At 44.2% G+C, this 27,787-nt stretch overlaps 2 protein-coding genes across 5 annotated transcripts; both read left to right on the top strand.

The window, feature by feature from the left end:
* The first annotated feature begins 35 nt into the window (after window positions 1–35).
* On the top strand, window positions 36–22,035 carry oxsr1b (oxidative stress responsive kinase 1b). 4 transcript variants are annotated; one of them, XM_057013759.1, is made up of 19 exons: window positions 37–596; window positions 4,800–4,912; window positions 8,178–8,286; window positions 11,766–11,907; window positions 15,689–15,744; window positions 15,879–15,988; window positions 16,105–16,206; window positions 16,300–16,433; window positions 16,533–16,581; window positions 17,065–17,130; window positions 17,203–17,325; window positions 17,492–17,563; window positions 18,913–18,948; window positions 19,037–19,171; window positions 19,264–19,313; window positions 19,424–19,476; window positions 19,553–19,621; window positions 19,716–19,780; window positions 20,022–22,035. In XM_057013759.1, the coding sequence occupies exons 1-19, from the start codon at window positions 527–529 to the stop codon at window positions 20,094–20,096; spliced, it is 1,629 nt and encodes a 542-aa protein (XP_056869739.1). In that variant the 5' UTR covers window positions 37–526; the 3' UTR covers window positions 20,097–22,035. The 4 variants fall into 4 exon arrangements, with proteins under 4 accessions (XP_056869737.1, XP_056869739.1, XP_056869736.1 ...); XM_057013756.1 differs by having other exon boundaries at window positions 17,486–17,563; XM_057013760.1 differs by lacking the exon at window positions 17,492–17,563 and having other exon boundaries at window positions 39–596.
* A 178-nt stretch (window positions 22,036–22,213) lies between these two features.
* Window positions 22,214–27,787, top strand: LOC130514271 (solute carrier family 22 member 13-like). Its single transcript, XM_057013755.1, has 11 exons — window positions 22,214–22,527; window positions 24,141–24,535; window positions 24,699–24,802; window positions 25,458–25,612; window positions 25,864–26,035; window positions 26,126–26,246; window positions 26,330–26,424; window positions 26,490–26,704; window positions 26,872–26,980; window positions 27,052–27,246; window positions 27,336–27,787. Exons 2-11 carry the CDS (start codon window positions 24,161–24,163, stop codon window positions 27,472–27,474), a joined length of 1,680 nt encoding a protein of 559 aa, XP_056869735.1. The 5' UTR covers window positions 22,214–22,527; window positions 24,141–24,160; the 3' UTR covers window positions 27,475–27,787.

The raw sequence follows: 27,787 nt of genomic DNA, 5'->3' as shown, positions 1-27,787 counted from the left end.
GGGAAGCAATTCCTACCTATACATTACAAATGTGGCGGAAACGGAAGCGCTGATTCATATTTTGCGTGTTTCTTTAATATTTATGCACGATATTATCATGGTTTGTGCGTGCAAGTAAATTCTGAGAAACAATAATGCGTAAAAAAGACTCCACTTGTATAGTTTCATGTTTAGTGTGATGCATGGTTTTAACAGCCCGGTCTCTTCCACTGTTACAGTGAGCTCAACTTAAATATCCGCCAACCAGTGCGTACAGAAGTCACATATGATTTTGGGGCGAATGCGGTCTCACGACCCACACCCAACATGTCCGCCGGGAAGGTCCACATTTGTTGAGTAGGAATGCGGTAGGCGGGGCTGCTAGGCTAGTGTCAAACTTTGGGAATGACAGGAGTGCTGCAGGATTCGCAAAGAAGGGGAAGTGTCGCCCTTGTTAGTCCTGTTTGGATTACTTTAACTTCTTTTTACGCACATTTTCCGGATTCGGCGCCTTTCTACAGATAAGGCCTCAGCAGACTGCTCAGTCATGTCGGAGGACCAGAGCTCCCAACCTTGGTCCATCAACAAGGATGATTATGAGCTACACGAGGTGATTGGTACGTGATTCGTAGCTAGTTAGCTTAATGAATGTGACCCAGCGGTCTAAGAGTGTCTGCATACGGAAACTGAATATTCCGACACAATATCAATAAATTGTCGGCGAACGGTCCTTTTAGTTAGGTTAAGTTCGTCCCATTTTCATCTGGGTAATCTTAAATCGGGCGGTGTTGTGATTTGGAGCCTGGAATATTACGAATGCGAACGGTTACCCCGTCCGCCGGGGCTACGCCGGTTCGTTAAAGGAGTAAACGCCGAAGTACCAGGGTTTCTGCCCATTCAGTCTCTGACTATTAGCCGGGAACTCGCACATTTCATTCATCCGCCACGTATTTCTTTTTACGGCTAGAAATATCTACGAAGTGCTCATAACACTTTGGTTCCTCTGCATTTATGAAATTCTGAGACTTCCAGTTGCAGCATTATATTCACATTTGGCAAATTTGGGTTTTAATAAGACAAAATCAACATATAAAAGTTTACACTAAATAGTGACACTTTATTAACTGTAGTTAATACAGCTATTGGTTTAAATGTGGTTGAGCCCACTCCTATTGAATAAAGGCGTACTACTGCACTCTTTTATTTCCCCCTACTCAAATTCCAAAAGATTTCAGGGATTATTCTTTGTTTTTCTGCCTGGATCAAGAGCTTGTTCTCGACACTTACTCTGCCTGAACTGATCCAGTTATGGGTGAGCTCTGAGGGCAGAACTAATTAGCATTATTGAGCCTTGAACCACAACTTCCTGAGCAACATCATTCCACTAAATTAGATATAGCCTCTGTTGAACCATTCAAAGTATCTTTTTTTCCCACCAGCAAAAATGCTGCATCTCTTTCAAACGTGCATGCTTTTAAGTCCCGAGGACATTGATGTCAAATAGGTGGGCTGTTAAATTGAGCTTTTCCACCCTACAAATAGCTGACCTGCCATACCTTTGGCTGAGTTGGCCATGGTTCCGAATATGGAGTGTTTTAGTGAATAAGCAAGTTATTGTCCTTCAAAATCACTTAGTTTCTGCTTCTGGTTTGCTTTTCCTCCGTGGTGTGTGCTTCCTCTACTGGGAATCTGTGTGTTTATAGAAGGTGCATTCTGCACAGTCTAAATTGACCATTTGTGTATTTGCATAAGACCTCAATGCAACTTAAAGCCATTTCTATCCCAGGTTTCTTGGAAGATTTCACCAAGGGTACCCCGCAAGCCTTACAATTTCACATACACGCAAATAAAGCCCCCCGTTGTGTAGAAATTCCGTGGCTTTGACGCAAATTGTCAGCACCGGCTATTTCAAGTTTGGTTCGCCACATACTTGCTCGGTGTCAGACCAATGGTACTATAACGATCGGCTTAGATTTAAATGAATAGTGCTGCTGCTCCACTTGCTTCATTACCTCATTTTATTAAATGCCTGAAAGCTGAATACGCATCCAGTCTACCTTTTTCTTCACAGTGCACAGAGCTCAGTGTGAGGCAGTGTTTCCAGGACCCTTGCAAACATGAGGAAAGCAAGAAAGCTCCTCCAGTTTGGCATCCACCTCTGCATCAAGCTTTGCCAGTAGTTTGTCCTCTCAAACATCACTTGATGACTCAATGACCAGAACAACTTTTTGGTGTTTGAATTGTTAAGCCTTCTGTTTGGTAAATTTTCCGTGAGAGGCTGTTGTGGAAAAAGTTGCGGATGTTCCTCTGCTGCAGACCTTTGATCACATTTTTTAGGAAATTGACAAACTTAACAAAATGGCCAAGCTCTTCATGTGGTCTATTCTCCAGAGCGGCGCAGTAATTGAGGGACTGGCACCGCAGCTTTAGGCCCACTTAGTAAACACAGATGTTGTATAGAGGTCTGTTAATTATTACAATCGAAGTGAATTGTATTGTGAATCCTCCCCAGCATCACATTCAGACCAAATAAGTTTAACTGCTGTGTTAATGAACACTTTTTTTCCCTCATAGTCACATTATTTTGGTCCAATACCGACAGCATATGCACTTTTCTGGGTCAGACTCCCTCCCTCAAACGACACTTTTAAAAATAAAACCCGAAAAGCTTAAAACCTGATCACTGACGACTCTTACTCTTAGTTTTGATTAGCAAATGCAGCGGCAGCCAGGTATGCGGAAACCTTTGATGGAAAGTGACAAACTAGATTGTTAAGGGCAGGAAAGAGAAACGGCTTTTACTATTAAGTAAACAAACCACCAAACAAATCACATGAGACACGATTGTACCAGGTATTTGTGAGTTATCACCTTGTTTATGAAGCTTCAACCAAAGGCATTAGGATAAGAGCAGTGCAATCACTCCATTCACAAATGTCACCTCCCTGAAAGTAAATAGACCAGCCTCGGAGTTATGTAGGCTTCAGTGAACCGCTTCGACTTCATTTAGCAGAAAACAAGGCTATTTTTTGCATCTCCCATTCAGATATAGTCTATTTATTATGTAATTTTGAAGTAGCTGTCAGCCTGTGCAGAGCGAAGCCTGTTATGAGGAAACATGCTTACAGAAAATACGGGTTACCTTTTCAAAGATCAGGCTTGTTTTGTCAATATCTATTCCAGTGATCATTTATTGTTATAAAAAACTTCACATATTCAAACAAACTAATGTCCGACTATTCTGAAATTAGCAGACAGCAGGGCAACAAAACCCAGCAACAAAATAAGCCATGTAAAGCAACAAATGATGAAATCAAATATATTTCCAGGTTAGATCAGACGCTCTCACTTTTATCTGCATCTGAAGCCTCCTAAAAAAGTATTCTTTGGCAGCGATTGCAGAGGCTTTAGTCCGTGAGTGTGACGACTTTCCACATTCCTGTGCATCGCAGTCCTCAGGTGCATCACAGAGTTAATCAATTTACAGGTTGGGTGGAGCTCTGGAAGCACTGCGAGTTATGGATGATAAGGAAAAGCAGGAAAATGCCCCCAGACTGGCTATTAGATCAGCTTCTCTGTCTCAATAGTCTCGGAGGCCTCTTGACCTCGCTTGCTTCAAACCCAACAACCCCCCCCACCCTTTTTCATCCTCTCCACACACACAGATGAGCACACACATGCTTGACCAGCCACCCCTGACGACTGGCTGTTTGTTTGCGCCGAGGAATTTACACTCCGCTGCGTACGGGGCAACTGGTCTCCCTGTGGTCCGGTCCCCATCACTGGCCCGCCTCCAGAGGGTTGTTCGGCATTCCCGATGATTGTAGGAAGGGACTCAAAGCGTGTACTTAAAGCCGGGTTTCAGCTTGGTGGGTGAGATCCCCAAACAGGCTTTATTTATCAAGATGACTGTTCCTGCCCTTTCGTCCTAGGAAATTACAGCCTCATTGAATTATCTGAAAATTTGGTCCTACTTATTGAGGACATATCTGTCCTCCGTTTCCTGCCTGAAGGTTGACTTCTATTCAGGAAAATAATGACATCTGCAGCTTTACATTTAATTAAAACCTGAAACCTTTACCCCTTCTACGTAAATACCCCGCTTCCTTCCTCCCTCCTCATTTGGCTTTATGAAAACTTTAAACAATGAAGACTTTGTTAATATTTGGGCAAAGCTAAGAGGAGGGAAGTTTGGGGGGAAGGGGGGGGCAGACCTCACTTTCATTCACCAGGAGAGAATGTGCTCCTGGCACTACTCAGTGTCAGAGAGAACTTCGTGGAAACTAAGAGCTTTAAAGGGACGGTGACCCCACATGGTGCAGCGGCTGCACCCCAACGGGGGTGAGCCAGACTTTTAACCAATAATAATTCAGGCCTCCTTGTGGTGGGACATTTGTGGTCAGGGTTATGGGATCAAGGTGAAGAACCTGGTTTGATCATTTTTAGTCCTGGCTGCTGGAGTAGTGGTGCCCCCACCCCGACTCGATCAACTTTGACCAGTCTTTATTATCCACTGTAATATCATCGGTCGGCGCTGTAATAAACAATGAACAAACCTTGAAACTGCGCCAGTAATGAGCAATCCAGACTAACCTTTGGTCCTGTTGGGCATTAACCTGATTCCACATCTTTCGGAATAAGATTTACTTCATCTGGCAGGATTTGGGAAAGCTGAATCATAATTGATGACAGACAGTTAAGCTGTACCTAAAGAGAAATCCCAATCACAGGAGAACTGTATTTAACTGATTTAACTTCCTAAACTCCAGGGGATTCAGGCCAGCGTGGTGATATAATGTTTCTCTTTGCTTCTTTTCCAGGGAGCGGAGCAACGGCAGTGGTTCAGGCCGCCTATTGTATACCTCGCAAGGAGAAGGTGGCCATCAAACGCATCAATCTAGAGAAATGCCAGACAAGCATGGATGAGCTTCTGGTAAGTTTCACGTTATTCTGAACAGAATTGGCTGATAAACGCGGTGAGATTTCTTGGATGAAGCTGCATCCACATCATAAATCGGGACGCCTATGCATGACTTGGACGTCGAGCACAGCTTGATCCCATGAAGGACGCTGCGGTTCTTAGAGTGCTTTTATGCTTTTCCAAGAGAGGGGGCGTGGTCCACGATAAAGGGGCGTGGCCAGAGAGAAGGTACGGGGGCGGATCCACAGATTTGCTTCTCTGAACTCTTAATAATATAAATCCAACTGTACTAATGTTTACTGCTAAAAGGTAAATAGGAAAATGTTGTAACTGAGAAAATCAGCACGATTGATCAGAAGGGTTTCGGGCTCTCTACATGCTGTGGTCGGCACACATGGCCACAGTTAGCTACCCTTTCCATTACCCGTCTTTTCTCCCAGCCTTTGCCTCCAACGATCTGCAACTTCAAACACTATTGTGGTTGTTCTCTGAAGGCTGACTTACTACCAGGAAACTGCAGTAAAATCCCATCCAGTGACCTCTGTCCAACAGCTGATTGACAGATTTTTCCAACCTTGTTCTTTTCTTTAATTTATCAAATATATATGGTAATGAATCACTGTAAGCTCATGAGCGTGCTCGGATGAACTTGGCTAGCTTTTCCTGGCTGGGCTGTCCCCGCTTGCTGGCAAAACTAGAACCACCCGCAACACCCCACCCCCACCCCCACCCCCCCAATTCCTGGAGGATGAATCAGGGGAATGCTGCTCCAGGATCCTGCAAGCAGACGGTCACATGGAATATGGCAAGGTCCGATTTCCCGATAACCCCCTCCACACGAACACACGCACTTAGACATCTTAACCTCGCCATTACGTCTAGAAGAGGCATTAAATTAAACCCAGGTTGATGGTGCGAGGCCCAAGCGTTAGCACAAAAGAATGCTCCGTGCCCGCAGTTTAACTCGCATCATTTAATGCCATGTAAAAATGCTAATCTGTCATTTCTCCCTACGCTGGGACACGCTGTAGTTATTCCGGGCAGTTTGATTGACAGGTGCTGTTGAACGACTCGAGCCTCATGCGATCGGGAGGGTGTGTGTTTGCATTTTGTGTGGCACAGGTCAACTATACTGTTCATAGTTACCCAGTTGTTGAGCTCATTTACTCACTCAGAATTGTGTCCTGATGAAAATCCCCATCACTGGTTCTTATTGCTGCAGAATATTAATAATATGGGATTTAAATAGCTATTTCTTGAGCAGGAAGTTAAAACGAAGGAAGATGGGTGTGTGTCGGGATCAGATTTCAGCCTTCAATCTGTATCTCTGTTCTTTGAAAAGCCTCGTGCACGCGCGTGTGTGTGTGTGTGCTACAGTGAGAGTGGATCATGATGGGTGTGTATTAGGCTCTGAGGAACTGACTGTGACGTAATATTGCTTCTATAGTGGCTTCTCTGTACGTCTGCCATCTCTGCAAATCTGTGGCACCAGTTTGTTACCCAGCACTGTGTTTAGAAGCCGACAATGGCCCATTCATTTTTATTCATCCTATTTTAAACTGATGTGCAGAATAGAAAATGAAACCCTAGAGTGAATCATAATTTGTGTGTGTGTGTGTGGACTCTGTCTATTTCTTGCACATTCAATACATATAATTTTAAAACCACATGTACTTAGAATTGTGTTCTGCAGTGTGTCAGTGTAAAAATAAATCATTGTATTATACATCTATATTAATCTCGGCCAGTGGGAATGGAAATGCCCGTTCAAAGGTCAGAGATTCTGTAAACAGATGTAATTTTAATTAGGAAGAGCAGGAGACATTTATATTAGAGATATTTGAGGAATTTTTGGGGGTTGAATCTCATGCCTAGCTTTAATCTTATATTTAATTTGGATAAAAATCTGTTTATTATATACAGCTGTTGGCCTTGGTGTATGTCACAGCTAAGCTCATGTTGCTTTAGCTCACAAATGAGGAATTCTTATATGTTGAGGGATTGGGAATACATTAAATTAAAAGAAAAGAAGGCATTGCAGAGGTCTGCGCTGGCCTGATCCCCACAAAACCTTTACTGGTTCTCACATTGTTGACTGGAAAATATGGGAAACTCACTCGCAGCCAGAGCATGATATCCTCCCTGCCATCCCTTTGTTTTCCTTTTCTGGGGTTGCCCCGGCACCCAGAGCTGGGATGACCCATCCCTTCCATTGTGCCGGGAACGCGAAGGGGAGGGAGGAGGTGGTTCACTGGGACCAGTTAACAGCCAACTGGCCATTCCCTTATTGTTCTCCCTGACTAGTATCAAGATCCAGAATAATGGCACGATGACACGCAGAGTTGTTGCCTGGAAGTTGTTAGTTAAATTGTGTTCAGGGTCGGTGTATTAGAGGGGTGGAGCATGATCCCACTCTTTTGCTTGATGAGTTAATTGAGCTGAAAGAGCCGCACATTTACCTTCAACAACTGTACTTCAGACGGTCTGGACTCACACTTATTGTGAGTCGGCTCCTGTTCTGAACTCTTGTGAAGGGCTCTTGACTGTGATGTCACCCCGCGCTCCTCTCTGAAGCACCGGAAGGCCCCGGGCTCCCTATTGATACTGTAGCTCCGCACCGCTGCTGAACTGCATCGTGAGCAATTAGCATGAGCAATTATGTTGGTGAAGAATCCGGTTGCTCTGATTGCTTTTGTTTTCGGCTCCAACAAAGCCGCCGTCTGATAGGAAAGTATCGCAGAGAAGATTTTGGGCTCTGGAAGAACCATCGGGGGAAAAAGTAAAGTACTGATATATTTTTTTTATTACAGAGTTTAGTATTTTTGTTACGTGCAGACATGCAGCTGCGGTACCGTATCAAAAGTCCCCCGGATTTTCATAAGACCTCGATTAAGCTCCAGAATGGTTTTGGGACTGGTGTTGAAGTGCTGCAATGTGGGGAAAATGATGGATCGGGCTCCAGCGCCAGCATTACCTCAGCACTCTCGCTTGTCAAATATACACAGAAAGCTTAAGAGGCTCTTGCAGATATGCATCATGTGGACCTAACCCGAATCCCTCAAGTACCGACGCCATTAAGATCCTGAGTGTCACACTAAATCTCCAGAAAAGCTGCAGCGCCAAACACTGGAAGTATCTTCAGTAGATTTCCTCTCTTGTTGGAGCGAGTGAGCATAGTTAGCTTGCAGCTTCTGCGTCTTTTGCATATATAGAAACAATATAGTTTGTGTCTGTCTGTGTGGTCTGACTTGAATCTCCTATCGTTCCCCTTGAACAGAAAGAGATCCAGGCCATGAGCCAGTGCCACCACCCCAATATTGTGACCTACTACACTTCGTTTGTGGTCAAGGACGAGCTGTGGCTGGTCATGAAGCTGCTCAGCGGAGGTAAGTATCTCATCAAGGCCCCTTTTCTCTCCTTTTTCCACTATATTACCAGGCTGCCCTCCACTACTTCCTGCTCTAGTGATCCTAGATCCCGTGTGGACTCGGGTATTATTTAAAATACTCAGCACATAAAGTAGATTTAAGTTGGTCTCTAGGGTTACCAGATTTTTTACATGCCCCGTCAAGATAATAAAGGCACCAGCAGGCATAGTTGGGGTATTTACTGCCTGTAATGTTAACTGATTGTAGGGAATGTGACAGCGCTGATCCTCATTGTGTCTGTATGTGCGCCGCAGCGCTATCCGGGCTTTAACGCGCTACAGCGTTGGAGCTAATGACAGGGCAGTGGTAATAACAGCCCACATGCACCCATGTGGCAGTGCTGCAATTAACTAGCGAGAGGAGTGTTAACAGGAGGCCACCAAGGAGAGAAAAGACTCGCGTCTGTTTCTGGTTGTTTTGCGCCATCATTATTTTCCCCAGTCGGGCTAATCTGTGGCGTCTAATTTGGCATTTGAATCAGTCGGTGAGGTGTTAACAGTCCAATATGAAAGGGTTCCAGATTAAAATCCCGTACACGAAGGTGTCGTGGGCCGAACATGCGGATGAGAGGAACGTGTGGCGCTCTTCTGTTGGCAGAGGTTTAAATTACAGTCACTCAAAAGCTGCTTTGAATTTCACACGCTTTATTACTCAAGAGCAGAAAATGCATCCACACACTGGTTTACACTGCTTCATCCTTCATTCCGCTCTAGTCCCTCTACGTACACAACAGCCAGCTGTAGCAGCTTTGCGGAGCGCCTCGATCCCTCAGATACGGTTGCGTTTTCGGCCACTTTGATGGAGACGTTGAGCCAGCAGTGCCCAGACGGCAGCCGCCACCTACTGTAAGACAGTCTAGCTCCTTCCCTCGTACTTTAAGGCCCTGGATGTTGAGTTTTATTGTCCGGAGTGATTCAATGATGGCACTCGCCACATCTGTTGCTGAGGCGGCCTTCAGATGAGGTTATGTTTATCGAGCATTCCTCGGTTCAGCGGAAATCTGTCTTCCTGCTGTCACAAAACCATTAACGGCTCCACAGGTGATCGAACCAAGTCTCGTTTTGCTTTTATCATGTTTGTGAAGTGTTTATTATGAAGCGTCAGGGTGGATTCCACAATGTTTCCATCCTAAAAGACGATAACACATCAATATTTTACCTTTAGATGTATTGCATACTTGTTTAATGGGATATTTGCACATTTTTTTGTGTCCCCACTGTTTAAAATCGCTGTCCAACAGTGTTTTTAAGCCACTTGGATGTTGTTCAGTCTGGAAAATGTTGGGCGCTTTGTCAAAAAGTTTAGGGTATTTAAGGTGTCGCCTTTTTGTCTGCCCCATTTAGCTTTAATCCATTTAAATATGCGATTTCAATGAGATGTTAGGAGTTTGAAATGGTTCTGCTGATTGTGTCAGTGGCTTATGTCAGATGATGTTTTGTTGATTCCTGAATGCTGTTGCAGCATCAAAAAGTCATGACTTGTGTTTTGGTTTTGTTCTGTGCACGCTGTAATAAGAAAAGATGAACAAATGCTGCCCAACGCTAATTAGATTAGCACAAATATGTGTAGGGAAGCGGTGATAGAAGGCTGACGCCTTTGAAAATCATCAGATAAACAACTTCAGAAGCTCTCAAAGTTCTAGTCTGCTGTTTTTATCAGGTTAATGTGATTTTGGAATGAAATTACTGTTATTGTGTTGCTCTTATGGAGCAGAATCTGCAGGCCGCGGCGTTGAACCCGCTCGCACTTTCAGCTCGAGGCATAAGCTACATATAAAAAAACTAAAGAGGACAGAATTGGACCTAGCAATCATTATTGTCTGTCATTGCTTAAATCTTGTTTCCGTCCAACTTTGCCCGGTCCACCTCGTTGCTCTGCCCTCTGCCTGACCTCCTGACACCGCTCGGCATTTCCCACCAGACTGGAGCACATTTGGCACCGGCTCCTGTCCTCCCCGTCTCTTTGCCCTCTCACACTGATCTCAGAGCGTTAAAGTGATGTCGCATGGGGAAAGAGGGAGGTGCCCCCTGTGGCAATGTTGAGATTTTTTTAATGCACTATAGTGCACTGCATTGAGAAGAATCAATTTATGACTGGTACTGGATGTCCTCTTAGAACTTTGGCAGGCACCAGCTGGACTGTCATGTGTTTCTTTAATGTACAGGTTGTTTATCTTTCATACACTGTGAGAATATCGATACCACAGGCTGCATTTCTGGATGGATGATGTGAGGATACAGCAGCTGGATTACCCTCTGGTGGTGGGCTGCAGTAAAGCCATAGGCTCCTAGAAAACTTTATTTTCTGAAATATATTTTGGGTTAATAACTTCACCTTTCCCAGGCACCTTTCCCAATTACCACACGTTCCAGAGAGTTAGTGCTGGATTTATAAGCTGTGAAGCCGACCTGTGTTTTTTCATACCTAAAAAACAGAGTTAATGACCCACACATTAGCTAACGGAGTGAGTGTGCATGTCAACGCACCCCTAAGCTAATAAGGCGCTCCTCCTGCCCCGGGCGGCCAAAACATGAGATTGTTCTTACGCTCCCCTATTTTAATCTTTCAGGCATCACTTTTGTTTCCTGCTGCTCTGCATCCAAGATTATTGTGGCCATATCTGGTCTCAAGTGGCCTGTTGGTTCCACTGGTGCTTGACAGAGTGTTGTGGTTCAGAGATATCCTGGAGTGATGGAACAAATAAATAACTTGGCACTGAAGGGCCGCTACGGTTAAATTTAGCCCTGGTGTTGTAGCGATTGAGGATGGGGTCGGCAGCAGGACGGGTTGTGGAGGTCATAGGTCACCGTTTCTGCACAACCCTGAGGTTAGCACGCAAATGTGTGCAGCTAGCGTTGTTGTCGCAGTGCTATTGGGTCGATTCCCAGAGTTGCTTCTGTGGGAATAATTACATGAGTGTGGTTGTAGGTTGTGACCCAAGACAAGAAGCCCCTCCATCTAATTTGAAGTCAGAAGTGTCCCAAATGTCCCCGATAAGATAATTAATTCAAGAAGATCTGAGCAGAAAGACGGGCTTACATAATTCACAGTAATGCCCCTTTTATCCCGGCCAGATAAAAAGGTCACCGTGATGTTTGTGGTTAAAGGACTTTTTGTCGACTCAGCTGAATTCTTTGTTTTTCCCCTTACTGGAAAAGGTTTTCTGTGTACCCGTGATCAAATTGCTCTCAACAATATACGTTAAAACACAAATTAATCCGCGCTGAACATCTGCCGATCCACAGGAAATGTGTGTTTTTGAGAAATCCATCTGTTTGGATCAGGATTTATCAGTTAGGAGCAGAACTAACAGCAGCCACGACTGTTTCTGGATAGTTTTCACTTGTCTCGGACATTAATATTGACAACTAGAGATGCAATTTTCCAGCAAAGCGACGCACAGTGGCAACTCTTTTTATGTCTTGGTTAATGTCCAGGCTCCGTGCTGGACGTGATCAAACACATCATCTCCCGAGGGGAGCACAAGTCCGGCGTCCTGGACGAGGCCACCATAGCCACGGTGTTGAAGGATGTGCTGGAAGGACTGGAGTACCTCCACAAGAACGGACAGATCCACAGGTAACAGCTCGTTGGTTCCAAGCCGCAGTAAAATAAAAGAATTATGCTTCTCTATTTTTGGTACGGCTCCCGTCTGACTCGGCAGAGAGTGCAATTCATTTATGTTTTAAGTGCACGGCTGAATCCAAAGTTCACTGCACACAAGTGACGGGTCGTCTTCATCGTGTTAGCTGACTTTACTGATGAAATGGCATTTTCACTTCCTAAAGGTCAGGGGTGTCACTCAGCATCTGCATAGAGATGAGACGGTGCACGTCTGAATTTGCTTTCCAGCGAGGCCTCTGAGATTCCTGCTCCGGTTTTGAAGCTCCTGCTTTTGCATGATGGAACAATATTGAAATATGTCAGGAGCTGTGAGTCTGAATGTGTTTCTAAACCACTTCAGAGGATCCCGACATCAGAAAGTATCACGCACTCAAACGCTTCTGTCCACCCCGACGCGATTCTCCACTTCACGCTGTTGTTTTTACCAAGATCACCAGGCCAGAGGAAGCAACGCAGCCCCCTCATATGATCTCCTGTCACTTGATCTCAGTTAGAGGCAGATGGAAACAAACTAGAACACATTTCGCAATAATCTGAAGCAATGAGGGCTAAAATAAAAAATGCTAAGTGACTAAATGGGCATTTAGTCAGCTTGTTTGCCAACAGAGGTTAGCTCACACTACACAGCTGTTACCAGTGTGAGCAGTTCAAGGGTGATTTTACTCATCTGAAAGCCTCTCACACTAGCATATAATCTGGGGAAAGCTCCAGTACCGACAGCGGAGGAGGTTTCTGGTCGCGGGGGGAGTGAATCGGAGGGTAAAACTGGCCCAAAACGGCTGAGTCAGGCTTCCACCGTGCTGGAGACATTACAATCAACCCAGTCAGCTTGCTGTTTTTCCAAGCCGTTGCACAACTCATGTTTTATTTTTAACATTTCTCAACTTTTCTTCTTCCACTGACAGGATATAAAGTTCCTTTCCAGCTGTTTGCTGAGGTACAAGTGTGCAAGTTCCCTCCCGTTGTAAGCTGAATCATATGAGCCCGAACCCTCAGGGCGCGGGATGATGGGGGGGGTCAAAGGGTGCGGCTTGACGAGCAGCGGGCGCGTCACATGATGGGCTCTCTCCATCCCAGGAGCGCAGAAAAGCAATTAGAGCCTCTCGGCTCAGGTTGGAGTCCCAACCTGACATTTACCAGGAGACAGCGAACTTTTCCACCTCGGCGTTCACACCGGGCTTTAAACTATCATACTCGCCCTCGAAGGGGGTTCAGAAGATCATTCATCCAGAAGATCGGCCTGCGGGGTTGTTCAAGACCCCTCACACGCCCACAATCGCTCCACATTTCAATTAGTTGTGTTGCTGTTTCCCTAGAAACAAAATTTTAAAACCCACCTGGAAAAACCAGACAAGAATGAAATGTGTCAGTTTGGGGAAAGCCATCGGCGTAGCGAGGCAGGAGGAGGTCTGGTGGTCACAGAAAGGCGTTTCATAAACTGTTTTACAGCCGTGTTAGGGTTCCTGTGGCCCTGGCACCAGGATGTGATGTCACAGGAGGTTACCCAGCGTAGCTGCAAGAAGGAATGACTTCCAGATGAGGGGGATGAATCTTATTCAGGGTTTAAAATGGCGCCGTTCCCACCTGACTGCTAGCTCTCTATCATTTCAGCCAGTTGCCACGGCGCTTCATTTCCTCGCTCGTTGGCGTGGAGCTGCGACAGCGGCAGTTGCAGAACCGTCTGGGCGAGCAGCAGGAGCCGCACCGGAAACTGCTGCGCGGCTGCTTCTCCCTGCGCTGCTGCGCTTCTTTTGAACTTGCGTGGTGCATCGTGTCCCCACCTCCTCCCTCTCCCCTTCCTCTCCCGTGAATGTTAATCACTGTCTGCATCCCTCCCCCCTCCCCCTCCCCCTTCTCCCTTCTGAGCTTTAAAACCTGCTGCAGTGAATCACAGCCTCCCCAGCTTTTGAATGAACACAGGAGAGGCCGCGGAGTTCTTGGTGAACGGGATGTCTTTGAAGAGCAGTGCGTGAAGAACTTATGTCTGAAATCTTTGCCTCAGGCTAAGCGTGGCATTATTAGCACTGATTAGCAGCTTTAGCGTTCGTATGTGCTCGCCTAGCTTGAGCGTGGAAAACACAAAGGCAACATTGTTTAGTTTTTCCACTATGCCAGTTTAAAATTGATCCTCTTCACTAAACGGATGATTGTTGACAGATCTGGATGCTTCCAGTCAGTCTTTCCGGGGCGTCACAGTACAGCGCCGCTGCCGTTGGCACCTTAAGCAACACCTCAAATCAGCAGAGTAATAATAGTGCAGGAAGTGGAGGTGGAGGATGTTCCCCATCATGTCTGATAATCAAGATGATACTTTGACCTGATATCATTAGGCTGAGGAGCCGTAAATCCCCCATGGGGCAGCAGGAACTGTACATTTATTATCCACCACTCCCTTTAAACTGTCTTAAACCGTGTCCTCCGCCTGCCATCATACTCATCCCTCCCGCATCTCGAAGGAGTTACTGCAGTTACTTTGTCCTCCCGGAGATATCTCCATCCCCTCTCTGCAAGTGGTTCCAATATGTCGCACATGCTGCATTCCTCCGTCTGCGGCTGACTGGCTGCCACTCCCTGCCCCTGTCGCTACCAGATCTGTTATCTGTATGGTATTTTAGTGGCGTTCTCCACAAAACAGGCCTCTCCACTCCGGTTTGTACTCGTATTTTAAACTGTGACCTGCAAACGCTGGAATCCCTTTGGCACGCGCGCAACGCTAAAAGTTTTTTTTTTTTCTAGATTACTCTCAAGACTCAATCCAAAGCTTGTGTGTGAATGACAAAGGATTTAACGCTGACTCCACCTCTGTTATTCTATTGGCGCCGTAGCTTCAGAGGGCCTGAATTTGTAAAATAGTTGGTTCATTCTGAATGCAAACCTGTTTGAAAACTTGTTTGTTATATTCTAACAAAGCAAAGTTTTGTTTCCTCATGCATACATTTATTTTTAATTGATCAGGCAGCGTCATTACCTTTATTCTATGACTAAGTTTTTGCTGCAGTGACTAAACATCTTTTTTATATACGTTTTAAACAGTTTTACTCCAGCTCCCCCTCCCGGTTGCACAGCGAATTACAACCTTGAGTATATTTTTTAAAGATATTTTCATTATTTCCCGTCAGTATGGTGAAAACATTTGCTTCCCAGTAGTCAGTAAAATCTTCAGGGCAGTGTTTGATATACTGCCACTGCTGTAGACACTCAGAAAATCTGACCCTGACATCAAAAGTCAGAGGTGAAAACACTTAATTCATCATCACAAAGCAGCATAAAATTGTCTTTGCATTTTCTCCCTCGACTGGACCGACACAGTCGACGTTCATGCTCTGTGCTACCCTTGCATTTTATTCCCTTACCTTTTCTTCAACCCTTAGTCTGTTGCTATAGCAACTCCGTCTGGGGAGCAACTCCGAGACGGTCGTATAGAGTGTGTGTGTGTGTGTGTGTGTGTGTGTGTGTGTGTGTGTGTGTGTGTGTGTGTGTGTGTGTGTAAAATTTTATGAATGCACACAAATGCAGATAGGCTGCTGGACAGATGTCCCAGCTGAATCATCTTATCAGCAGCAGGGGAGGAACAAATTAACTGGTGTGTGTGTGTGTGGTGTGTGTGTGTGTGTGTGGGTGTGGGTGTGGGTGTGGGTGTGGGTGCGCTCATACTGTTAATAAAGTAGTAACTACAAAGCCCTGGAATGGTAAAAGGAGAAATATTTGGGTTGATGTGCCCTCTCGTGTCTTACAGGGATCTAAAGGCGGGAAATATTCTGCTTGGAGACGATGGCTCAGTGCAGATCGCAGGTATGGGGCCTGTGGGTTATCTCACTGGTCGACTCCTAGTTTCTCTCGATCAATTGTCCCATTCTCAGCAAAAAGTATCATTTAGGTCACGTGCACTGTAATCGAATCCTTTTCCGTCTTGTTTCTCTTGGCAGACTTTGGCGTCAGTGCCTTTCTAGCCACAGGTGGCGACATGACGCGGAATAAAGTGCGTAAAACATTCGTGGGAACACCGTGCTGGATGGCCCCAGAGGTCATGGAGCAGGTTTGTTTACACGCAACAAGAAAGTGATGATTCGGCACTCAGTCATGCTAGAACCACAAGATTAGTTACTCAGTTTAACCACCTGGGAATAATTGATTGTAACTGTGCGTCTGCAGGTGAGGGGTTACGATTTCAAGGTGGATATTTGGAGTTTTGGGATCACGGCCATCGAGCTCGCTACGGGAGCGGCACCTTATCACAAATACCCACCCATGAAGGTCGGGACACCGGAAACGGGCGGAGACGCAGCATAAAAGCAAAGTCAGTTTCTCGAAACACGGTTGATCTCTTCTCTCCCGTTGCATCGACAGGTCTTGATGCTGACGCTGCAGAATGACCCCCCGGTGTTGGAGACCGGGATCGCAGACAAGGAGATGGTGAAGAAATACGGCAAATCCTTCAGGAAGATGATCGCCCTGTGTCTCCAGAAGGACCCGGAGAAGAGGTGCCCGCTCTGTTGCTGTGGTTCGCCGCAAAGCGTTTTCATTTAAATCTCCGACGGTTGTAAATGCCGAGCTTATTTTTGTCCGTGTTCCTTTTCTAGGCCAACATCTTCAGAGTTGTTGAAGCACAAGTTCTTCCAGAAGGCAAAGGTGGGTGCTTGACCTCCCTCGGGGGGGTTGGAGTGAATCGGGTTTCCCATGAATCGCTGCCCTGAGATGTGAGCCGGCTGAAGCAATTTAATTAGCTCTCTTTTCATATTCGCTTGCAAACAAAGGTGTTTTACTAGTTCTCTTTTTAATGGCATTTGGAAATGATGATTATGGTGAAAAAGTCAAACTCAGGTTGGTCAAACTGTAAAAATAACCCAATAAAGCTTCTGTCCAGGCTATTGTAGCGCTCTGTTGGTCGTTGACGGAGCGGAGCCGCTCCCGACAAAGGCAGGGATAATGTTCTAATTCCAGCTCTGACAACTGGAACAACAAAGTGCTGGTTCAGCAGGATGCGATGCCCGAATCCAACCTGGACATGACCGCTAACGGACACAGGGGGCTGCAGTCCTCCTTGCGAACACCAGGGGGCAGCATCTGCAAATGTTTGGAATGCTGAGCCTCTTTTTTTCTCTTCTGTGGCAGACCCATGAGTATTTACTTGAGAAGCTGCTTCATAGAGCACCCACAATAACGGAGAGGTCAAAGAGGGTAAGGCAACAGGGATTGAGATCCACTTCTGAGATTTGGGATGAGCTGATTGGTCAATTTGCTTGTCTTCAGGTGCGTCGAGTACCAGGCTCCAGCGGTCGGCTGCATAAAACAGAGGACGGCGAGTGGGAGTGGAGCGACGATGAACTGGATGAAGAAAGCGAGGAGGGTAAAGCAGCCGTTGCTGCTTTGAGGGTGAGATGAAGACGCTTATCTCCTCCCTGCTCACATTGTAGTCCACACCTGGTCTTTTAATGGCCGTACGATGCCCAAACTGTCATTCTCATGTCTGCATGTTTGTCCACTGTCTCTGCACTGAGTCTCTTCCATGTTTATGTTCTGTCTGATGGCCAAGGAGCAGCAGGTGAAGCCTGTTAATGCCACCAGGCGACAAGTGCGCTTCTCCTACCCCCTCGAGCTGCCTGCGTCCAGGGTTGTTCATTTGTACCCACAATACCGATGGTGTTCCCCTAACAAGGAAGGGCTCTCTACATTAGGGAAGGGTGGGCTTGGGTGTCTGGGGAAGAGAAAAGTGGATACTACAAAGTGAGAAATCGACTTCAACTTATAGTCACTTTGCATTAGGAACAAGGACATTGAGATTTCTCGGGGGTTTTAACGGGGTTATGCAATCATTTTCTCTGGGGAAAACACCACAGCCCAGTATAATTCCATCCATCATGCAGGGGTTCTTTACAATAAAGCCTTCTTTCACACATGTTCTCTGGAGAATCAGATCAGGAGGTTCTGCCGCCTGCGACAAACACGCAAAACAGACCTCAGACATCTTAGCGATAGGCGACATTTTACACAGATCTTAAGCGTTGATGTGGGAGTCCCCTTTCCTGGAAGCCATCTGTATTTCCATTTCTCTCGTAAACATTTTTTACATTTAACATATTTGTATTTATATGGAAACTGATCAAGTCACGTTTAATCACTGCACATCAAATGACTCATCGGCTCATAAATCATTTGCATACTGAGAACTAATCACACGTGGGATTAAAATCATTATCTGCTGCTTTGATGCTGCTGGGCTGGACACGTGCTGACAAACTGAGCTCTTCAAGTCCAACTCCTCCACCCAGAAGGCGTTATTGGAGTCTTATTTGGCAGCAGGCCCTGGCTGAACGTCTGTAATATCCAAAAATATTTAATCCGCGTCTGAATTGGATGAACTCTCGAAGCAGCCAGACTCGCTGCTCGCTTTGGTTAATTCACCTCAGTTTGTCTGCTTGTGTGAGCGGACTGTGTGGTTTTATTAATGGAGGTTTTGTCCAAGCTTGCTATTCATGTGTGTACATGGATTTTGACTAATATTAACAGGCTTTTTGGGGGGTTTGTGCTGCTTTTTCAATCACTTTAAACTCTTTTTACAACCTAATTTCTTGTCTGGAGTCTTTCTAATCTTTAAATTAGTGATTGTGCGTGGAAATCATCGGGATGTAAGACATTTACAGTATTTCATCATTTTGTCAGACTAGTCTTGCTTGATTCAACATTCCAACAGCTCAGAGCTGTTTTTGACTTTTCTCCAGTACCTGTAACACTTACCCACAATTCCCCAGGTGTATGATTAGAGATACACTAGTCACCTTTTTTATGTGGCTGTAATCACAAGAAATCCCAGGGACGTGTAATTTTTGGAAACTAAATGAGCGTGCGTTAATCCGTTTGCTGCTCCAGCTTCTCTGTCTTCTCCCCCCGTGAGCCCTTCTTGCTTTGCTCAGACCACCTCGCTGACAGTCTGTTTCTGACCTGTTGTCTGCTTGTCCTCAGTCTCCGAGGGTGAAGGAGGGCTCCCAGAATTCAGAGGTGAGTTTGTGCGACCTTTACCCGCCCGGTTCTGCTGTGTTCGCATTAAATGTAGAGCCGAATCGATCCAAACCATCATCTTCGGCAGGTTTTCCAGACCCCTGATCTCCTCGGCAGTCAGTTGCAGCCGGTGGCTGCGCGGCAGCCGGAGCTGCCTCAGGCTCCGCTGCAGCCCACGCCGGTCAACACACACGCCCCTCCCCAGGCTGTGTCTCCCACATCGGTCAGTCGGCTCCATCCTCCACTTTTTTTTACCCACCGTTTCCTTTACAGAAGCCCTGTTAAATTAAACTTTCTTCTTCTGTGTGACTGCAGGCGGCACCAGGAGACACCAAGGGCCCCATTAGTTTGGTACTGAGGTTAAGGTAGGTGAACTGGCAAAAGATGCAACCTGGCAGGTGATGTGTGAAGTTTTGCTGCAACAGATTCTTTCCTCATTTGTTTATTTTTTATTTTCTCCTTTTTTAAATCATAGAAATTCAAAAAAGGAGCTCAACGACATTCGCTTTGAATTTATGCCGAGGAGAGGTGAGTTGAAATGATCCGCTTTGGTCGGCAGGCTAACTGGTCAAAATGGTAACGGTGGTTTGTCTTTGACCGTCAGACACAGCAGAGGGGGTGTCGCAGGAGCTGGTGTCTGCAGGCCTGGTGGACGGGAGGGATCTAGTAATAGGTGGGACCTTTTTAAAATCACAAGCAACGCATATTTTCTTAGTTTGGCTTTTGTTGTGTTACATTTTCTGTTTTTAAAAAAAATCTTTTTTCAGTTGCTGCAAATTTGCGGAAAATAGTTGACGAGCCTCACGCCAATAAAAACGTCACTTTCAAGCTGGTGAGTGTTTCAGATTCTTGGTTTTCGTTACAGGAACATCATGTGATTGAAGATCAAAAGGTGGGGGGGGCGATGTTTGAAGACTTAGTTTATTTCTGCTGATTGCCTTAAAACTGCTGTTACAGGTATCACAAATTTAGGGGTTTAACCAATAAAGTGCCCTCCTCTTTTGAAAGGACGCACATTCAAGCCCTCAACATCCAGTAAAACCATTTTTCTTTACTTTCCTCTATTTTCACAGGCTTCTGGAATGGAGGGATCCGAAATACCAGACGATGTCAAACTGATGGGTTTTGCTCAGCTCAGCATTAGTTAACTCTTCTACCTGGGACCATGACTTGCCTAAAAATGTGAAAATATATATAAAAAAAAAAATAGTTCAATGCATTGTTTTTTGTTTTTTTAATTCTATGGCTGTAAAGAAACCACTACTGCCAAAAAAAAACAGTACCGTGTCACCCATAGGTCCACGCAACTGCTCACCTGCAGCGGCTTAAGTATCAAACTAAGTATCACTCTGAAGTTTACAGTGTTCGTTTAGAAGGATGCACCTAAGTCCGTTCAACCGTTTCCATCCCTTCTTTTTTTTGCCTCTCGCTAACACGTGATGCATTTGCACAATCTGACTTAATGCCCCTGAATCTCAGTGTGTAACAATGCCTTACAGTCATCAGAACTACTGAATGCACTTTTTTTTCCTTTGGGGGGGGTCTCCAATTACCACGAAGCATTTTGGGCTCTGAAATGTAAAAGCTGTGGTTTCAGTGGCTGAGTTGAACTTTTTACCTGGATCATCAGGGGTGTGGAATACAAAGGTGGCCAGATTCAAATATTTTGGTTGGTGTCAGTGAGTCTGCTGAACTTTTTAAGAAATGCCTGAAGGAGACTGACTTTAGGTTCTCATCTCAATACTGTGACTCTGAAAAAGAGACATTTTCCCTTTGTTTTCATTCATTTTTTTATGCTCATTGGAGGTTGTTTGCCATCCTGGCGGCCTTATGAAGGATGTACGATGTAGCTCAGTTGTGTGAATCTCGAAGGAAATTTGGTTCTTTTCACAGCATTTCTCCAAAGCAAAAATATTAAAAACACACTTATTATGTTTAAGTTTTGACTTTCCATGATACTAATTGGCACTTTTCACATCAGGGCTGTAACACAATTACAGGCTGCATCCCCCCTTAAAAATGACATTTTGACACTTATTAGGATTCAGATGAAATTAAAAGGCTTTTCAGCAGCTGAAGCCACACGTGTTGTCTGTGTAGTTTGTTTGGGAGCAGTTTCTTTAACAAAAAAGGACTTAAGTGCATTTTGTTGTGGATGAAACCAAGTACTTGATTTAAACTAGTATGTAAATAATGGCATTTAGGTTTTTTATACCTGATGTTTCACCTTTTGCCTCTTTTTCTGCATGAAATTTCCCTGCCCCCCCACCCCCCTTATTTGAAAATCGATATGTGTACAGCCTGATACAGCCTGATTTTCTGCCCATCTATCTGACTCAAACGTTAAGCAGATCAAAAGCCTGTCATACACACTTTTTTGTTTTTTATTTTTAAACGCTGACAATTTTTACATCCTGCAGTTTTGAAAAGGACTGACAGCTTCAGGCAGCACTTGTGTAAATCAGAAATGCCAGCAAGGTTTTACCGCTCAGACCGGTGATGAAGATCCTAACCATCGAGGTGCCATATTTAATAAAACTGAATTCTGTTGCTTGTTTAGAAAATATTGGCAAGATCTTTGTATTTTGACTCTAAAAATGTCAAATTTTAATCTAGCCTTAAATTTGAGGGAAAAAAAACAAGACAAAAAAACAATGACCAAGTGTAATTTTTTGGTTGATTTTCAGTGTCTTTTATTTGCAGTCCTTGTTGCATTTGAAGAAATGTAAAATAAAGATATACGGGAGCCCTGTGTTCTACTCAAAGATCTGCAACAGATCCAGGCTGCTGCAGCCTCCAGTGCCATTCTTCTTTACTCAGCAGTGAACGAGGACTGTGTGTGTGTGTGTGTGTGCCCATGTGTGTGTCTGATCCGTGCTTCCAACAGTATTTCTCAGCCTTCCTCCAACATAAACACAAACAACAGCCTGTTCAGGCAGAAACTTATCAGGATTGTCCCATCATTTGAATTTCCAACCTGGTTTCTTTTCTCCCCACTGCTGTTTTGATCATTTCTAAGTTCAAAGCATGTTTGTCTTGATTATTTTGATGAATAAAGAATGAGAATATCAGCCAGCTTTGACACTATTTAATGCCATTGTCGCATTATTTTATGTAGGTTTTTATTGTAAACAGGCAAACAGATGATTGCCTTTAAGTGTTACTGTTGCATTGAGTGAAACAGCATCTATCTTCAGTGTGAGACACAGTATGTGTTGATAGGGAGTCACTTTTCCTGCAGTGACGACATTAACGTAAAAGTCCAGCATGGAGGATCTGGCGACATCTAGTGGAGAGTAAAATATTTAATAAAATATCTTTTTAAACAAACCAATAATTTTTAAGGCCTTAGGTGGATGTCCAGAAACAAAACCCTTTTTTTAAGAAAAAAAAAATCTGAGCCTGAGAGTATTGTTGTGGTGAAGATGGGCAGCAACCATGAACGCACCACGGGGTGCATTAATGTGCAACACCTGTGCGTGTAGAGCAACTGAAAACTCGTTTGTTCATTTGGCTACAGAGGGTGGTTGGCCTGTTATCCTGTTCATTCCTGCATTGGTTTATTAACATTTCCAGAAGGTGAGTTTGACACCTTGTATTTAGGTTGACTCAATCTGTTATTTCTAAATTAATCTTTGCTAGTGAATCTTTTAGAATATTAGTAATGTGCTGTTTGTACACTTTCTGTTCATATTGGTTGAGTGATGAGCATTTGAGGTTATTAAATTCATAACTTGTTTTCTCTTAAGTTATCCTCTGTATAACAGACCACACACACACACACACACCACACACACACACACACACACACACACACACACACACACACACACACACACAGGCGGATCAGTAACCCCACAACTGGGAATCTGTATCTTCGTTTTCTTTAACCAGAGCTGTACACCTCCTCCCACTTTGCTACTCTGATACAGCCAACTGTTAGAGGCAACAAACCCTCTCCATTATAAGTATTTGTACCAGGAATGCCCAACAGATGTGGAAGTGTGGGAAGAGTGTGAAATCGTGGAGCTCATTGCTGAAGGAATCCTTGTTTTGTAACCCTCTCAGATTGTAGATCAAGGGTTGTTCTCTAAGATACTTCGTGCAGCTCTTGAACCCTGGTAAATCTTGTTGTCAACGACTATTTATCTTTGCTTGATAAGATGGGGTAGTCACCACAGAAAGCATCCAGCAGACACCCCTCCATCCCATACAGAGCATTAGATAACATTAAAAAGGTTAATGGATGTCAAACGCAAATGTAAGGATTTGAGAGCGTTTGACAGGAGCTCAATTATTGTGGCTGTTGACCGGGTCAGAACACCTCCAGGAGCGTTACTGGTCTGCAGTATCTGTCGAAGGAAGGATCCCTAAAGGACGTGGGGAGCAAAGACAGTGGACCCCGGGCACCACTTACTTGAGGAAAACATGGCACCATCATGGGAAGAAGGCAAATTTTAATAGACAATGCAGTGCTTTGAGAAATATTCTGATGGGGAACCTTGGGTCCTGCTGCAGAACACCTGCCAGACAACTGAGTAATCCCTGGGGGCACCACTTGTCAATGATGAGGACTTTGAAGGACTTGCTGCTAACATCTTGTTGCCAGAGAAAAGAGGCTTTTGCTGCCAAAATAAAAATGATACAATTATCAGTGGATAGTGTTCAAAACTATAGGGAAGAAGTCTCCAGGGAAGAGTTACTGGGCCGCGAACCCTTTAGAACTGACATCACCGAGCTTCAGATGGACATTTTGGATTAGTTGCACATTTGTTTTATGATGGAATGTTAAATGTCCAGATGGAACTGGCTCTAGTGTCTACACCTCAGGCTGGGTTTAGGTGCACACCGTGTTTGCTGTGTCAGATGATTCTAAAGTCAGTTATGGTTATATAAACAAAGTTATTCTAAAAATGAAATATTCCATTGTTACCAATATTACCTTGTTTGTGTCCAAACAGAAAGAGCTTGACTTTTTGTGCCTCTTCACCTGAAACAATTATGAGCCGCCATAGTGGTGCATCTGAATGTTTGTGTTGGGAGGTGTCACAACATTTGGACTTCAACCAGAGGGATCCTGACTTAACAAATTTAGAAGCTTTGCTGCATTTTCTTATGCCAGCAGCAATAAAGATCTGTTCAAATATTAACCTGTTGAATAAAAGACGTGCAACACTGTCTCACTGTCACAGTCCACAGTGCCGCCACCACCATGAGCAACTTTGGACAGATCCTGAAGGAGATTGGGGAGTTTGGCTTATTCCAGAAACGACTAGTGGCCGTGCTGTGCATCCCCAGCATTTTTGTAGCCTTTGACGTGATCGGACAGGTGTTCATCGGCCTGAACTTCCCACACCACTGCAACACTGACTGGATCCTGGAGCGTGGACCTAACCTGACCCGGGAGAGGCAGAAAAATCTCACCCTGCCTGTAAACAAAGATGGTCAGTTTGAAAGCTGTAGGATGTTCACACCTGTGGATTGGGATCTGGAAACTATAGAAGATTATGGGATTAACAACACAACTGAATGTATCAATGGAACTGAATTCGAGGCGCCAAATGGTGCTTCCAGCATTGTGACAGAGGTAAGGACTGCTGTGCAGTGATTAGGGTTTTATTTTTAACATCGTTACATCTCTAGTAGTGTCTATTTACTTACTGAGATTATTGTGCCTTAACCTGAAATGCTTTGTGAAATGATACTGAAGTTCTTCCATGCTTTGATTTTACCCTCCTCCCTCTCATCAGTTCAACCTGGTGTGTGACAGCAGCAGTCTCATCGAAGCATCACAGTCGATCTACATGGCCGGACTCTTGGTCGGAGCTTTGCTGATGGGACCGATGGCTGACAGGTATACGTTCTCTCTCCCCCCTTAAAGGCACATAACAATTAAAGATAGATACATATATAGAGACATTTCTCCTGCAGAGAAACACGCCTACAGACAGTCAGCCAGTTGTACATTCTATCACATTGATTTCATTACCATCAGGTACAGTTTAAAGTAAAGAAATAAACTTCGCCAAATGAATCATAATAATCACCACAAGGACTCCAAAGCCAATATGAAATGGGACCATGAAGCTCCCCAAAATCCACCAGCTGTCATACTCTTTTCCATCCTCCCAGTTTTGACAGGGCCTACCAACTTCAACAAGCCCCATTCTAGGTCCAAGCAAAGCCACAGCACCAGAAATAAAATGGCTCAAATCTTCCTTGTGCCAGCTGACTCTGGTTTACTCACAATTCTCATGTCTCACCTTTACATAAGGATTTGGCTCCCAGGGCTTTCTACCCTGGAACCTTATTGCTTTGAGGTGACAATGCTCACTGGACCACAGTGTTGCCCCAAAATATAATGCATATAGCCTAAAATTATATTTAATTACAAATTATTTATGGGTTTTAAAGTGTTTTGATGACAACTGCAGTGTTTTGATGACAACTGCAGCTAACTAATGACATTTTTAAAATCCAAACCTGTCTCACGTGCCGACTCTCTGTAGGTTTGGTCGACGCTTTGTGGTCCTGCTCTCAATCTTTGTGCTACTGGTGTTCAGTGTTGGAAATGCTTTCTCGCCCAACATATACGTGTATATGGTTCTGAAGTTCTCAAGTGGGATCTCCATATCTGGCATCATTGCAAATGCATTTGTCATAGGTATGTTTATTGAAATCTCCGTCTGGGTCTTAGATTTTCTGATCTACTTGTGTATTTAAAGCTCTCTGTATGGATTCATTCTTAAATGATCAACAATGATATAGTGGGGGAAAAAGGGCAACTTTTCCTGAAGAATATGACATTAGCAACCATTTATATGACAATATAATATGAATTTATCTTGGCTGTACTTTATTGAGGTTTACATCATTACTTTGCTGAGATGATTGTTAGTATGTTTTTATCTGAAGGTGGAGAATGGAGTGATTCCTCCAAGTTTGCAATGTGCACCATTCTCTGCCACTCATCTTTCCCTCTTGGACTCATGATATTGTCTGGCGTTGCCTATTTAATCCCTAACTGGAGGATCCTGCAACTGGTACTTTTCAGCCCTCTTATCCTGGTTCTGGGAATCTTTTGCTGGTAATTCATTTCACAGTTTATAATTCTGGTATTGGTAAAACATTTTTCCTCATCTAAAAATCAGTGATGGTCGTTCTATGTGTTGATCAGGATTCTGCCAGAGTCAGCTCGCTGGCTCTTGACCCAGGGCAGGAAGAATAGGGCCATTCAGGAAATCCAGAGGGCAGCCAAGGTCAACGGTAGAACAATCTCACAAGAACTATTAGAGAAGGTAAACGGCATCAACACCACTTTGTTCACGAAGAAAGAAATAGATTTAAAGTATAAAAAGTGAACAAAAACTTCATTGTTTAGCTGGAGTCCGAGCATGAATCGAAAAAAAGGACCATGTTGGATATCTTCAGGATACGCTCCCTGAGAAACCGTACATTCATAATGAGCTTTGTCTGGTGGGTATACCTTTACATCAAAATCCTCAATGACCTCTCTCTGAAGATGTCTCTCCTGGTGATAGGTTTGGAACAAGTCTGATGTATTATGGACTGAGTCTGAACGTGGGCAATTTTGGCTTGGACATCTACCTGACACAGTTAATCTTTGGCGCAGTGGAAATTCCCGCACGTCTCGGTTCTTTGCCCCTTCTCCGCTATTTGGGCCGGAAAATAGGCCAAGCGGTCGTCCTGTTTTTTGGGGGCTGTGCATGTTTGGCAATCCTTGTGATTCCAAAAGGTACTTAATTTAAAAATATTTCTCCAGAGCATTATGATAATCCTGTGCATTCACTGATTATGACTTACAGATTTATTAATGATATTCTTTGCATGAAGTTCAGGAGTCCTACTGAAATATCTTAGCCTGGAACATGTGCGAGAAATGTTTCCTTTTTGATCTTTCAGACCTTCCTGTGGTGGTAACAGTTATAGCTGTACTGGGGAAATTTGCAGCCACTTCAAGTTTCTCTACTGTCTATGTTTATACTGCAGAACTATATCCCACCACTCTGAGGTAAGGTACTGTGAGTATCAAGTAATGCTGTAATATAAGATCTCTGCTAAGTACACCATTTGTTCTGGCAGGCAAAATGGTGTTGGCTTAAATTCTATGTGTGCTCGCGTAGCGGGCATCCTGGCACCCTTGGTCAGGCTTCTTGAGGTCTACCACTACACCATCCCTATGCTGATATACGGTATCATCCCTGTCGGTGCTGGAGTTCTGTGCTTTTTCCTGCCAGAAACCCTCAATGCTGAACTTCAGGACCATGTGGAGCTCAGGTAAGTTCATAAAGCACTTCTTGTCCTTCTTTTTGATAAAGTAATTGGCACAGAGCAAAGCGGCATGCTGACATTATTTTGAATTCCAGAGAAACTGATACAAAGAATTCTGGAGAATATTCCAAACAATCCAAGGACAATTCTGAAGAATATTCTAAGGAATCTAAGGAGAGAAATGTTGAAAAATATGGATGTGTAACTGCTTTAGAAAAGAGTACTAAACTTTAAGTCCCCACTGAAATTATTTTCACGTGCAATAAGTAGCACTCTGCAGAACTATTAAATTCAAGCAGAATTAAATTTTTGCACTGTCACTGTCCAAGAGTTATGTCTATAGTGGGACCTTGATGAACTGTATATTTAATAAGAAAATGTATATATTTGTCATAATCTTTTCCGCTGATGTTATCTTTATCATGAAATAGCCAACATGTGTTGTTTAATTGTTTGTTATAATTTATTATGAAGTATCTATAGATCAAAATAAAGTCGTGTCTTGTAGAATGCTGAACATTTCAATAAAATACCAGGTCTCCCGAAA

The sequence above is a fragment of the Takifugu flavidus genome, chromosome 17, assembly GCF_003711565.1.
Source record: "Takifugu flavidus isolate HTHZ2018 chromosome 17, ASM371156v2, whole genome shotgun sequence".
Taxonomy (NCBI): Eukaryota; Metazoa; Chordata; class Actinopteri; order Tetraodontiformes; family Tetraodontidae; genus Takifugu; species Takifugu flavidus.
This window is presented reverse-complemented; position numbering and strand designations above follow the sequence as displayed.